Here is a 13,206-nt window from a genome sequence, read left to right as displayed (position 1 = left end):
TTTAGTCACTAGAGTTGAAATATGTCTGTCTTTGTGTCACCATTAGTGAAACACCACGCCTACATCATTTTAGCTGTAACATATATTATGGAATAAAAGTATACAAATATTGAAAGTCATGTGTGAGTTGAGTTTCTAATGACTATTAACCTGAAACAATATACAACTTTAATAATTTGTGCATGGGTTTTCAAAGATGATGAAAAATGTCCTACTTTTTAACTTTTATTTACACAATAAACTACTGACCAACAAGGCATTCTATGGTAAACAATAGCAAACTCTCAATCAGCCTCTGTATAAGAAAATGTCAAGTGCTGTAATAATGTACAGAAAATAGGTATATAAAAAGAGGAAACCTGAACATTGTCATAAAAACTGAAAAATGAACAACTGATTCTTTTTCAGCACTTTAAAAAACAGACAGTAGGTAAGGAAGTTATCTGAAGGTTTATAGTGTTAATGTTCACATAACACATTTTTAACTACTCAAAATACGATATCTGAAAAATCTAAGTTTTTGAGAAGGTGTTTTGTTTGCCAACTCCAGGATGTAAAAGTTGCACTGTAAATTATAACAATATCAAGATTGTTTTAAATGACTGTATGATTGTTATGGTTGTCAAACTTTACAAGAAAAAAACAGACTGTACTATACAAACACTTTATACTTATTACAAACAACAGAAACAAAACGTTGATTGAACTTCACAAATAATATAAACAAAATATCTAAATTTCCCCTGTAAACAATATTACAGTTATTACATTAAATCACATGAAATATGCTTTAAAAAAATGCATTGCCATGATGAATATTACAACTATTAGGTATGTTTCAAATGTTAGTGAGTTGAAATAATATTTATGACAAATTATATTTGTGAGCCTCTTGTTGTTTTACGACTAAAAAAATTGTCTGGGCATGTCATTGTATTGTTAGAAAATGGTCCCTTGTGGTAAAATTTGACAAATGGCAGTTATGTTACTTAATTTTTTCAACTGAAAGCCACGTTGTCATGTAAATGTTTTCATATCTACAAATACCTACTACCAAAAAATCAGTTTGTATATTTAGAAGAAACTTTATAATTGCACTTCCTATTTCATCATCTCAATCTAGTGACCCATTCCATACAAATGAATTTAAAATATTTTTGGAAAAAAAATGCCCAAAATTTGATTTGTTAACAACAAAAGCAGAGAAATATATATTCAAAAGTTTGATATACAATTACTGACAAGACTTAATTAAAATACATCTAATAATTGCAACAATAACAGTTGATGAATGATTGGACACTTCAGCAATATCAAGTGACATTTTGTTAAAGAAATAACATTTTGATTCTTTATTTCAAAACACAAAGGTAAGGGGATTATTCCATTGCAAGGCAATTTACCAGTATGGGGAATTGAACTTTGATATATATGTATCATCCTAGCTTTGAAAAGACTTTCATCTGGTTAAAGAAAGTCAAATATGAAAAAGTTGAACTTTGGATAACCAAATATTTCAAACGTATATTATTTTCATCAGACAATGACGATTTCCTTTTCTTTTTTTTTATCAAAGGCAACAAATATGTTAGGATGACAAAAGATCCCGATGTTTTGAATTGATAAATATCAAACAATTCACTTTACAGATAGTAATTAAGCTTTTATTACTGTACTACACATTAGTTATTGTTTGCACACATACATATTTTGGTATTATTGCATTTGTACTGTCCATACTGTATGACCTAAGCTGTTTACCAGTGACTGAACACGTTTGGTGATATTGCATTCTTGACCTTTGACTCATGACCTACGACCCATACCATTTACCAGAAACTGTGTACAATATATGATGAAGTAGACCTACCTATGAACACATAGTACACAGGTCAAACAGTTCAACTAGGGTAAGTGTGTAATAATACATTTTTTGAATTCTTACTAATTTTACGTTCTGGCAATTTCTCCAAATCAAGTCATTGCATAGAACACATAACACTGATAAGACTTGCCTGTAACCGCAACTTCTAGTTTTGTATCACTTACCGATAATTTATTGAATCACCATATTAACTTAAGGTACAAAAACTACACTAAATTGATACCTCCCTGTCACAGTAAAATGCACTATACTTTGACATCATAATTCATATTTATTATCACTTGTGATTCTGTAAATCTCTCTCCTTAGTTCTTACTTTCTAAATCTTCTATTTGATTACTTATTTCATTCTGACCATGTTTATCATATTTTTTGCTACATTAATATTTTGCAATTTGTGTCTGTCTGTGTGTGATGTCCATGTATCTGTATCTGTATCTGTATCTGTCCATGTATCTGTATCTGTATCTGTCTATGTATCTGTATCTGTACCTTTATCTGTATGTCTATGTATCTATATCTGTACCTGTATCTGTATCTGTCTATGTATCTGTATCTGTCTATGTATCTGTCTATGTATCTGTATCTGTCTATGTATCTGTATCTGTATCTGTCTATGTATCTGTATCTGTGTCTGTGTGTGTATCTGTATCTGTATCTGTGTCTGTCTGTCTGTGTGTGTATCTGTATCTGTGTCTGTCTGTGTGTGTATCTGTATCTGTATCTGTATCTGTATCTGTATCTGTGTGTGATGTATATGTCATGGCCATTTCAACATATGATCTATTTCATTACTCTTCCTATTTTACTTGAGCTTCAACTTTTGCATTATTTTTTAAAATCCACAAGATTAATTTCTTTCAAAACCTAAATGAATAAGGTAAAATTGATCATTATTTCTAACTCAATATTAAAAAGGATATCAAAATGTATTTATTGCTGTAAAATTTGATTCATCACAACTAGAGGCAAAAATCAAGCCATGGCATAACTATGTCCTTACATGTGTGTATCAACAGAATGACGACATATTTACCATTAATTGAAAACATTGATGAGAACTGACTTAATAGATGAAAGATTTGTATAACATATGAAAGTTGACAATATCCCAAAACAGAATTATCATTTTTGCTTCTGTAAACTATGCAAATATATGACATTAGATCTAGTTTGATAGTATTATGTAACTGAGACAGAATGTTGCATTACTTGTTGCCTAACCTTGTTCTAACTTTAGTATCCCCTATAAAAATGACTGACCCAGGTCTGTAAATAAGTGCCTTTCCTGTTCAGGTAGGATTACGTATTGTTACATGTATTAGTATTTTTGTATTATAAAAAAATCATCTCAGTTTAGACATAAAATGTCATATGTGACATCTACAGTATGGTTTGTATTGGGGCTTTGTACTTCATATAGGAGGTAAGTACATTGCACTATCATTGTATTCTGTGAATGATCTACCTTATCAGCTCAGTGTATGGTTTTGATAATGTATGCTGTAAATGGTCTACTGTGCACTTGAAGTGTGGAGCAGACCCAGTTGACTAGATGTGCCAGTGTGGAGCAGATCCAGTTGACTAGATGTGCCAGTGTTTAGAAGACCCAGTTGACTAGATGTGCCAGTTTGGAGCAGACCCAGTTGACTAGATGTGCCAGTGTGGAGCAGATCCAGTTGACTAGATGTGCCAGTGTTTAGGTGACCCAGTTGACTAGATGTGCCAGTGTGGAGCTGACCCAGTTGACTAGATGTGCCAGTGTGGAGCTGACCCAGTTGACTAGATGTGCCAGTGTGAAGCAGATCCAGTTGACTAGATGTGCCAGTGTTTAGGTGACCCAGTTGACTAGATGTGCCAGTGTGGAGCTGACCCAGTTGACTAGATGTGCCAGTGTTTAGCAGACCCAGTTGACTAGATGTACCAGTGTGGAGCAGACCCAGTTGACTAGATGTGCCAGTGTGGAGCAGACCCAGTTGACTAGATGTGCCAGTGTGGAGCAGACCCAGTTGACTAGATGTGTTAGTGTTTAGGTGACCCAGTTGACTAGATGTACCAGTGTGGAGCAGACCCAGTTGACTAGATGTGCCAGTGTGGAGCAGACCCAGTTGACTAGATGTGCCAGTGTGGAGCAGACCCAGTTGACTAGATGTGTCAAAGTTTAAACCTCTTGAACAGATGAAACCTGTTTTTCTGTTTGCTCCTTTGGTTCAAACGCCACAAGTCCAATGTAGATAGCAATGGCTGTACAGAAGAGACACAGACTGATGGTGGCGTGTACACAGTTCCATAGTATAAACAATGGGGACAATCTGATTAGCTTCCGCAGTGTTATGGATGATATGATAAAACTGACTGAACCAATGGTAAATGTTGTAACACCTAGGAGAAACAACCCTGTAAAACAACAAGGAATAGTAAAATACATTGTACAAATTTGTAATTCTCAGTACCTGCCATAGCATTTTATCTCATGCTAGAGGGTCAAAATAGAACAAAAAGTTTGACATTCTCACGCATGCCTATAGTAATGCATGTGAAGTGCATGGAGTGGACGTTATGGTGTCAACCAAGAATTCATTATTTTTATGATGCGCCTAGGAAGTAATATTCTATTTCAAGTACTGAGAATTGTACTATAAAGAACTGAAATCATTTGAAGTGATGTATACATGATATGAATGACCTTTACTCACACAGCCATACAGATGAATAAAACACCAAGGAGAAATAACAGAGTACATCAATACAAATGTAAAAATGTTGAAGTGTGCATTTCAAATTACGTGCGTACAAATGATCCATACATTCATAAAGACATATATACAAACAAATAAATAAATGAACAAATAAAAATATGTATCAAACTATACTTAGTCTAATAAACAATAAAGATGACTGCATTGCACACTGTCAATGTCTTACTTCAGGATGGTAAGAAAATATAATATACCTGAAATATTTTATTAACATTCCTTGCCCAGAGTAGAATCTACATGTCCTATAGCTAGTAGACAATATAATGATAAACGATTTCTCCTTTGTTACATTGTAACACAGTTCTAAACCTGAGTGACTGTTGTACATGTTATTGGCTAACTTTCGCTAAAAATGAAAGATGTCAGTGATACTAACAAATGTCAACCATGGTGAGTTTGGAGAGATGCTCAAACACTTTGTGATGGAAAATTCCCAAACCATCTTGAGGACATTATTTTCAGATTTTGAATATTAAACGTCCACACCATGACAAATCACTTATTTTGACCTATATTTGAGATACGTCTGTATTATATTGTTAAAAGATGTTGCTCTTATTGGACACATGAAATTTCTTTGCTAGAGGGAAAACTGTATTGAATTGGACATGTATAAACTGGGAAACTATTACCATGCCAACTATCCCCATGACAACAACCAACCTACCTAGCGCAGCCTCTTTATTCCATGGAATTTGGTCTTGTCCATACATTGTATAGCCTCCAACACAGCTTATGATAGCATTTCTTGCCCATGATAAATATGCTGTGGTAGACAACAAATACGATAAAGAGAGATAAATGGTTTAAATCATCTCTCATCAATTAAGAATGATGTATGTATTTCCTTTTTGTCATTGACTCTGACAGAGATGGAACAATATATAACGTCTGTGTAAGCATTTATTTTCACTCAGTATAGGTCAAAGGTCGAAATAATCCACCTCTCCTACTGCTTAGATTAGGAGTGTTGCGGTAGGTTTTTTCTCCAGTCAGACACACAAAACAATGTTAGTACTAATTGAAATTATACATAGTGTAAGGATAAACCTAAACAGTTCTGATTGGTTGATACACTTCTATACAAGACTAAGATAGAACGATGTAACTTTTGAAGATGGTACCTCAGAGATGTCTATGTAACTTTTGGTCAACTTACTATTTTCATGTCCTGTTCTCAGAATCTGAAAAATGAACACAAAATAAAAAGTAAGTTCAATCTCCATCATCTAATGTCTTTCATTATATATTTTCTATGCAGGGGAGCTGGAATCAATATTACTCTCCCACGGAAATAATGACAATGCAGTCTATGTGGTTTTCCAAAGAGTAGTGGATTCCAGAAGTTCATAAAAATATGACAATTTGATTACAATTATAATACGGGTGTTGACTACTAGTTTTATACTATACCCTACAGACAAATCATGTGGGGATTTGGAGTATCTACATTTTTTTGTACTTCCCTCTCACCCAGCATTTTCTTTATCGTTTGTTTACTTTAATGACAAGGAAGTCAGCACAAATTCTTATTTGCTTGCTGTGAGATGATATCAATATTGTCACTGTGATTTGAACCAATGAGGAGAGTGCATGGAGCAGTACCATGTAAACAACATGATTACCATATCACGAATATTGTTGTGTCTAATTTTCAGGTTTTAATACACAACCATTAGGAAAATGCTAGGCAAGAGGGGACATGATATAAATTCCTGATTGGACTCTAGGTTAATGGTAATACTATTATGAATTGCACTCCCCATAAAAACACAGCGTTGCACTCCCCATACTCCCCTAAAAAACACAGCGTTGTACTCCCCATACTCCCCTAAAAAACACAGCATTGCACTCCCCTAAAAAACACAGTGTTGCACCCCCTGTAAAAAACACAGTGTTGCACTCCCTGTAAAAAACACAGTGTTGCACTCCCTGTAAAAACACAGTGTTGCACTCCCTGTAAAAAAACAAAGTGTCTGTATATATATATTCTCTGATTGTTATCATCAAGGTTTTAATGCTCACATGTCAGAGTGCAAGACACAAAGATTTATTATGATTAATGAGTTTTATCATTTCTAGGAATATCAAAAGGAAATGTTTATGTCATGTACACTTTCTTTATATACAACATTTCAATAAGATTTCTTGCTGATAAATTGAAGTTCTAATAAAAGTCTATAGTATTCTATGTGGATTCATATTGAATATTCCATATTGTGTTCATCTTTCCCCAAAAAATAAATGTAAATGAACGATATTGATTGATGAAAACACAGGTTAAATTCAAACCTATCAAATTATACATGGAATATTAAAGAAGCTGAAAAGGAGAGAATGATTTTCACTCATCTGCTACATGTATAACAATAATGATTTTCTTAATTTAGTTCTCTGAGGTATCGATCCACAATCTCTTCATCCCAATTTCAACATATCCAGCTATAACCCATCTCAATCTCAAACTGCCACTCCATGACAAACACTCTTTATCAATACACTCTTAGGGACAGCTGAACTGAGTTTCAAAATGCCATTAAGTGTGCAATCTGAACCTATGGTCTATGGTCAGAGTGACATCTATGGCCAACTGATGTATGTTTTCCCAAGACTGACAGAGTTTGCAGAGCTCACTGCAGTGCTGCTGAATGAGTGAAAATGCATTAAGTCAAGACGAAATCAGAACATTGTAAAATTCACAAGTAAAACTTATATAAGCTATAGTAGGTTTCAATCTGAGGGAAGACTGGTTTCTTAGATGCACAAATTGAATTGGGGGGGGGGGGCTGACGAGGGGATGTTGTAAGTGGGATGAGTTGAAATTGGGATGAAGTGATTTGACAATCATTGCCAAATGATAAGAGAGAAAATATCTATATCCAATTTTAATTAAAGTTACCATGCCTTTTACAACTTCAAAATACCACTGTAGTATGTGGTACTTTTATTTCTTTGTCAGTTTGGAACAAAGCTACCAATTAAGTATAGGTACCAACCTATACAAGCCTACATAACAATTATACATTGTGCCTCTATTGATCCATAGCAACTCCACCCCCCCCCCCATAATTCTTTTCAAAGTTTGAGTAGAATCATTAATGTTAATCATCAATTTTTCCATTATCACCCCATCCTTTTTTTTAACTGAAAGATTTATCAATCATTCACATGGCAGTAAATTGTTGATTTCTTTCATCTGTTGTATTGTAAAGAACAACACCCTTCTCCATTATAGAGGCCACTCCTCTACTTGTTGATAGCTTTTTGCATCTATTAATCTCAGGTCATTGACATCACTGAGCTGGTAGTTACGTTCTGCAATTATGTAACAATGCCTCATTATCTCTATAGACTATTCAAGTTATGCAACAAGGTATGTGATGGGTCATGTAAATTCATGTTCACAGGGGTGATCTAAATATTCACTGAGCAAATGACAAATTTATAGATCCTGGCCTTACCTACAAAACTACATATACGAGGAAACACCCTTTAGCTTTTCCAAAGAATATTAAAGAATCGTTCAGTCCGAACGCCCCCTCCCTGTTACTTGACCTCTAAATGAGGTCAAAACACCAAAAGTTATGTAGCTTAAAATAACTGGTAAACAAATCACAACCTACCCAAAGAGCCCTCTCCTGTTGAGTCTTTGCCATCAACTCTTCTTCCAACTTCTTCACATCTTGAGTTGTCACTGTCTGACTGGATTTTTGTACTGATCTGGAACTAGTCGAGTACGCCTGCTTCGAAACCGACATCGTGTTTACGTTCATTTCCGAAGCAGGTGTTCCGAGAGGACGTGTCAACAAAAACAGCTGTCGTGAACAAGGCCATGTTTTTGAACAAGCAAGCGAGCTTTTCAATCTACCGCCGGCCAACACAGATCTAGACAATGACAAGTTTTGAAAGCTTCTTGAAAGCTGTCTACACGCAACTAACTTTGGAAGTTGGTTGAATTGTCTTCCGCACGCGAACAGCGCCTTCTGTAGCTGTAAGGGCGCAGCCATGACAGAGTATTACACTTGTGGGCTGGAACTTAATACGCATGCGTAGTTTAATTATAATGACGAACGGACGTCTAGTGAATAAAGTAGGTCGTCTCTCTGTTTCTGTAACAACGGGATAAACTGTGTACGTGAGTGTAATAGGTAATGATGTATAGTTACAGCCATACTCAAAGTAATCCTTTCTGTTGGATCGCTTACATGTAACATGTTCAAAACTTGTTCACACAAACGAATTTGTACTAAAGAATAACAAGGCCCATATTTAAAAGACAAGTAGTCGATAAAGTCTAGAAAGAATCTGACGTAAAATCTGCATTGATAGAACTTGGGACGATACATCAATGGTGCATCATAGATACCGGTAAAACTCTTACCGAATTCCTGTATTACCTATATTTGTATGCCTCATACAATATAATAATGATTTGATGTCTGGCCTAGCAAAAATGTGGGAACTAAATTAATTGTATTTTGTTTCTTCTTTGGTTCGCAATCCAGAAAAAAAGTTAATTTTAAATGTACATGTACTATAGCATCACTACAGATTTTTTAAAACTGAGACATTTTGAATATCAGATACCTAGGAATGTATTCAATACTATATACTAAACATTTATGCCTATTTGACTGAACCTTTCATTTTCAGAAGTCTGTAGGAATTCATTGATATCATATTACACTTGTTACAGAAGTAGCTATGTAACTTTTATCACATCTTTGTTAGTATACTTATGGTATAACTTTTCTGTAAGATGACTATATTGTCTCAGAATTACATAAATTACAAAATATACAAGGATTGTGTGAACATTTTGTGTATCCATTTAATGCCATGGGTGTAGCAGTAAATTATTAAAATGTAAAACTTTTGGAATATTGAACTTTTTTTAGTGAAACTTTGGTCAGACTTCTTTTGCAAACTATAAGGGCTGCAGCGTCACAAACCATGACCGCTTTATGGTACTGTTCTTAACGAGCCAGTCCATACTTTTATTTTGAAGCATAGTGGTAGAAATAATAACTCTGGTTTGCGAGAATGAAGGGCTGCAGCATATGAACATAATATACAGTTCAAGGAAAGTGTCATTCTGCTCTTTTCTTGATTGACACTATTGGTGAAATATATCTATAGAAACACTAGAGGGCAGATATGGACTGTGTCATATGTTTGAATACAAACAATCATTACATGTAAGTTGAATGTGTCACATGGTCTCAGGTATTCTGGACTTAGCAGTCTCAGGAAGCACTACATCTTGGCTCACTCCAGGATCTATGCATCAATTAATTTAATCTCATAGGTGACAAAGTTTGGTTTTAAGACTTTATATATAGACATATAATAGCTGCATCAGTGCATAAATCACTACAAAGTTTGAAGAAACTATGCTATGGTCTCAATATTTTGATTTTGGTAGCTTTTTAGCTTGCAGCACACTAGTAAAGAGAACACCTGTATAGAGTTTGCATGTCTGATGACCAAGCCAGTACAAGTTTTGATTTACATTAGATGTATTCAACCATTCAAACTACAGACTATCTCTCTACTCAGTAATTTAGAAAATATTAAAATGTATCATAGGCATGCTGTAAAACAACATAATACATGTCAATATCTCATTGTTCTTTAATGGTTTGCGGCAAAAAAGTCAGTACTGTTTCCACATCATTTGTAGTAGTAATTATTAGTACTTGCAATATGGTGAATGTAACACTTTTTTTCAATATCATATATATAATAGTTGTTGTAAATAGGATGTCATTGAATACATGAATAGCTCTTTCATTATTGAAATCAACAAAACTTTTTTAAATTAAACCATTTTCCATTAAACATTTGGGTTATTTTTGCTGGTTGAAAAAGCTTGCATACACAGCTACTGCGATCATTATAGCCACTTATACACTGGTTTAATGGGTTAAATTTTGGTGTCACCTGATAGTACAATTGCTTTAGTATAGACAGTAGGGGGATATCGTGATTTGACAATGACACTATAGACAGTAGAGGGGATATTGACAATGACACTATAGACAGTAGAAGGGATATTGTGATTTGACAATGACACTATAGACAATATAGGTGATATCGTGATTTGACGACACTATAGACAGTAGAGGTGATATTGTGATTTGACAATGTCACTATAGACAATAGAGGTGATATTGTGATTTGACAAGGACACTTTAGATAATAGAGGTGATATCATGATTTGACAATGACACTATAGACAGTAGAGGGGATATTGTGATTTGACAATGACACTTTAGACAATAGAGGTGATATTGTGATTTGACAATGTCACTATAGACAATAGAGGTGATATTGTGATTTGACAAGGACACTTTAGATAATAGAGGTGATACTGTGATTTGACAATGACACTATAAACAATATAGTGGATATTGTGATTTGACAATGACACTATAGATAATATAGGTGATATTGTGATTTGACAATGAAACTATAGACAGTAGATGGGATATCGTGATTTGACATGGACACTATAGATAATATAGGTGATATTGTGATTTGACAATGACACTATAGATATGTGATATTGTGATATGACAATGACACTTTAGACAGTAGAGGGGATATAGTGATTTGACAAGGACACTAGATAATAGAGGGGATATTGTGATTTTACAATCACACTATAGATAATAGAGGGGATATTGTGATTTGATAATGACACTATAGACAATAGAGGTGATATTGTGATTTGACAATGACACTATAGACAATATAGGGGATATTGTGATTTGACAATGACACTTTAGACAATAGAGGTGATATTGTGATTTGACAAGGACACTAGACAGTAGAGGTGATATTGTGATTTGACAATGACACTATAGACAATAGAGGTGATATTGTGATTTGACAATGACACTATAGACAATAGAGGTGATATTGTGATTTGACAATGACACTTTAGACAATAGAGGTGATATTGTGATTTGACAATGACACTTTAGACAATAGAGGTGATATTGTGATTTGACAATCACACTTTAGACAATAGAGGTGATATTGTGATTTGACAATGACACTATAGACAATATAGGGGATATTGTGATTTGACAATGACACTTTAGACAATAGAGGTGATATTGTGATTTGACAATGACACTATAGACAATAGAGGGGATATTGTGATTTGACAATGACACTATAGACAGTAGAGGGGATATTGTGATTTGACAATGACACTATAGACACTATTGTGATTTGACAATGACACTATAGACAATAGAGGTGATATTGTGATTTGACAATGACACTATAGACAATAGAGGTGATATTGTGATTTGACAATGACACTATAGACAATAGAGGTGATATTGTGATTTGACAATGACACTATAGACAGTAGAGGGGATATTGTGATTTGACAATGACACTATAAACAATATAGTGGATATTGTGATTTGACAATGACACTAGACAGTTACAGGGGGATATTGTGATTTGACAATCACACTATATACAATAGAGGTGATATTGTGATTTGACAATGACACTATAGACAATAGAGGTGGTATTGTGATTTGACAATGACACTATAGACAATATAGGGGATATTGTGATTTGACAATGACACTATAGACAATAGAGGGGATATTGTGATTTGACAATGACACTATAGACAATATAGGGGATATTGTGATTTGACAATGACACTATAGACAATATAGGGGATATTGTGATTTGACAATGACACTATAGACAATATAGGGGATATTGTGATTTGACAATGACACTATAGGGGATATTGTGATTTGACAATGACAATATAGACAATATAGGGGATATTGTGATTTGACAATGACAGATAGTAGAGGCAGCCATTCTCCATTGTTTAACATAGATCTACAGTAATGATAAGCTATACATGTATACATGCTGCAAGGAAAATCCAGCCAAGTACACCATTTCAGTTTCATTAATACAGAGTAACAATTAATGTTGGACATTTTAGTTAGCTGAGTTCACAAGACTTTTCATTAGCTAGGGTGAACATACTTGCATAGAACCTTGGTTAAATTATTCTAACTTATATATTAGAATGTTTTACTTGTAATATTGCTGTATGCTTTTGCTGTCTTCTGATGTCGTTTAATAGTACATTTGTTGTCATAATAAGACTTCCTGGGGCATTTTCATATTCTAAATTGTATTTTTGTTTCTCACACCTGAATACCAGGTTTGAGTTCAACCTATAGGAAGTGATGGTCTTTAGTAAGTGGAATACAGACATCTTTAATATGCAGTAAACATATACATTCCCAGCCATTTGACTGAACTTGACTACATACAATACCCAGTTTTTGCTCAAGTTGGGTAAACCCTGGTAACAGAAAGTTTCCCATACAATCTACCATAATTTGGTTTGGGGAACCTGGTAGATTTTACCTGCTTACCACCCTTAACACAAACACTGATACGGTACATGATGACTGACAGTAGTTGATAACAACTGGCAGGAATTGCAGGGTCAAACATATATATTGACATGAGACATTGACTTTGTATTTCACTAAATGTGGA

General features: G+C 34.3%; 1 protein-coding gene across 1 annotated transcript; it reads right to left on the bottom strand.

The window, feature by feature from the left end:
* Positions 1-3,917: 3,917 nt before the first annotated feature.
* Positions 3,918-8,644, bottom strand: LOC144453800 (transmembrane protein 160-like). The gene is made up of 4 exons (XM_078145161.1): positions 8,268-8,644; positions 5,804-5,828; positions 5,312-5,410; positions 3,918-4,282 (listed from the first exon to the last, which is right to left on the bottom strand). The coding sequence occupies exons 1-4, from the start codon at positions 8,415-8,417 to the stop codon at positions 4,047-4,049; spliced, it is 510 nt and encodes a 169-aa protein (XP_078001287.1). The 5' UTR covers positions 8,418-8,644; the 3' UTR covers positions 3,918-4,046.
* Between the last annotated feature and the right edge of the window lie 4,562 nt (positions 8,645-13,206).

The sequence above is a fragment of the Glandiceps talaboti genome, chromosome 2 (genome assembly GCF_964340395.1).
Source record: "Glandiceps talaboti chromosome 2, keGlaTala1.1, whole genome shotgun sequence".
Taxonomy (NCBI): domain Eukaryota; kingdom Metazoa; phylum Hemichordata; class Enteropneusta; family Spengelidae; genus Glandiceps; species Glandiceps talaboti.
The sequence above is the reverse complement of the archived record's forward strand: the minus strand, read 5'-3'. Positions and strand labels throughout refer to the sequence as shown.

Excerpts from the sequence above, each read along its gene's own strand:
- LOC144453800 (XM_078145161.1), bottom strand. The coding sequence starts at position 8,417 with ATGAACGTAAACACGATGTCGGTTTCGAAGCAGGCGTACTCGACTAGT. Across the intron at positions 5,411-5,803 it reads GAGAACAGGACATGAAAATA|CATATTTATCATGGGCAAGA; the intron begins GTAAGTTGACCA and ends TGTCTACCACAG. Across the intron at positions 4,283-5,311 it reads GAATAAAGAGGCTGCGCTAG|GGTTGTTTCTCCTAGGTGTT; the intron begins GTAGGTTGGTTG and ends GTTGTTTTACAG.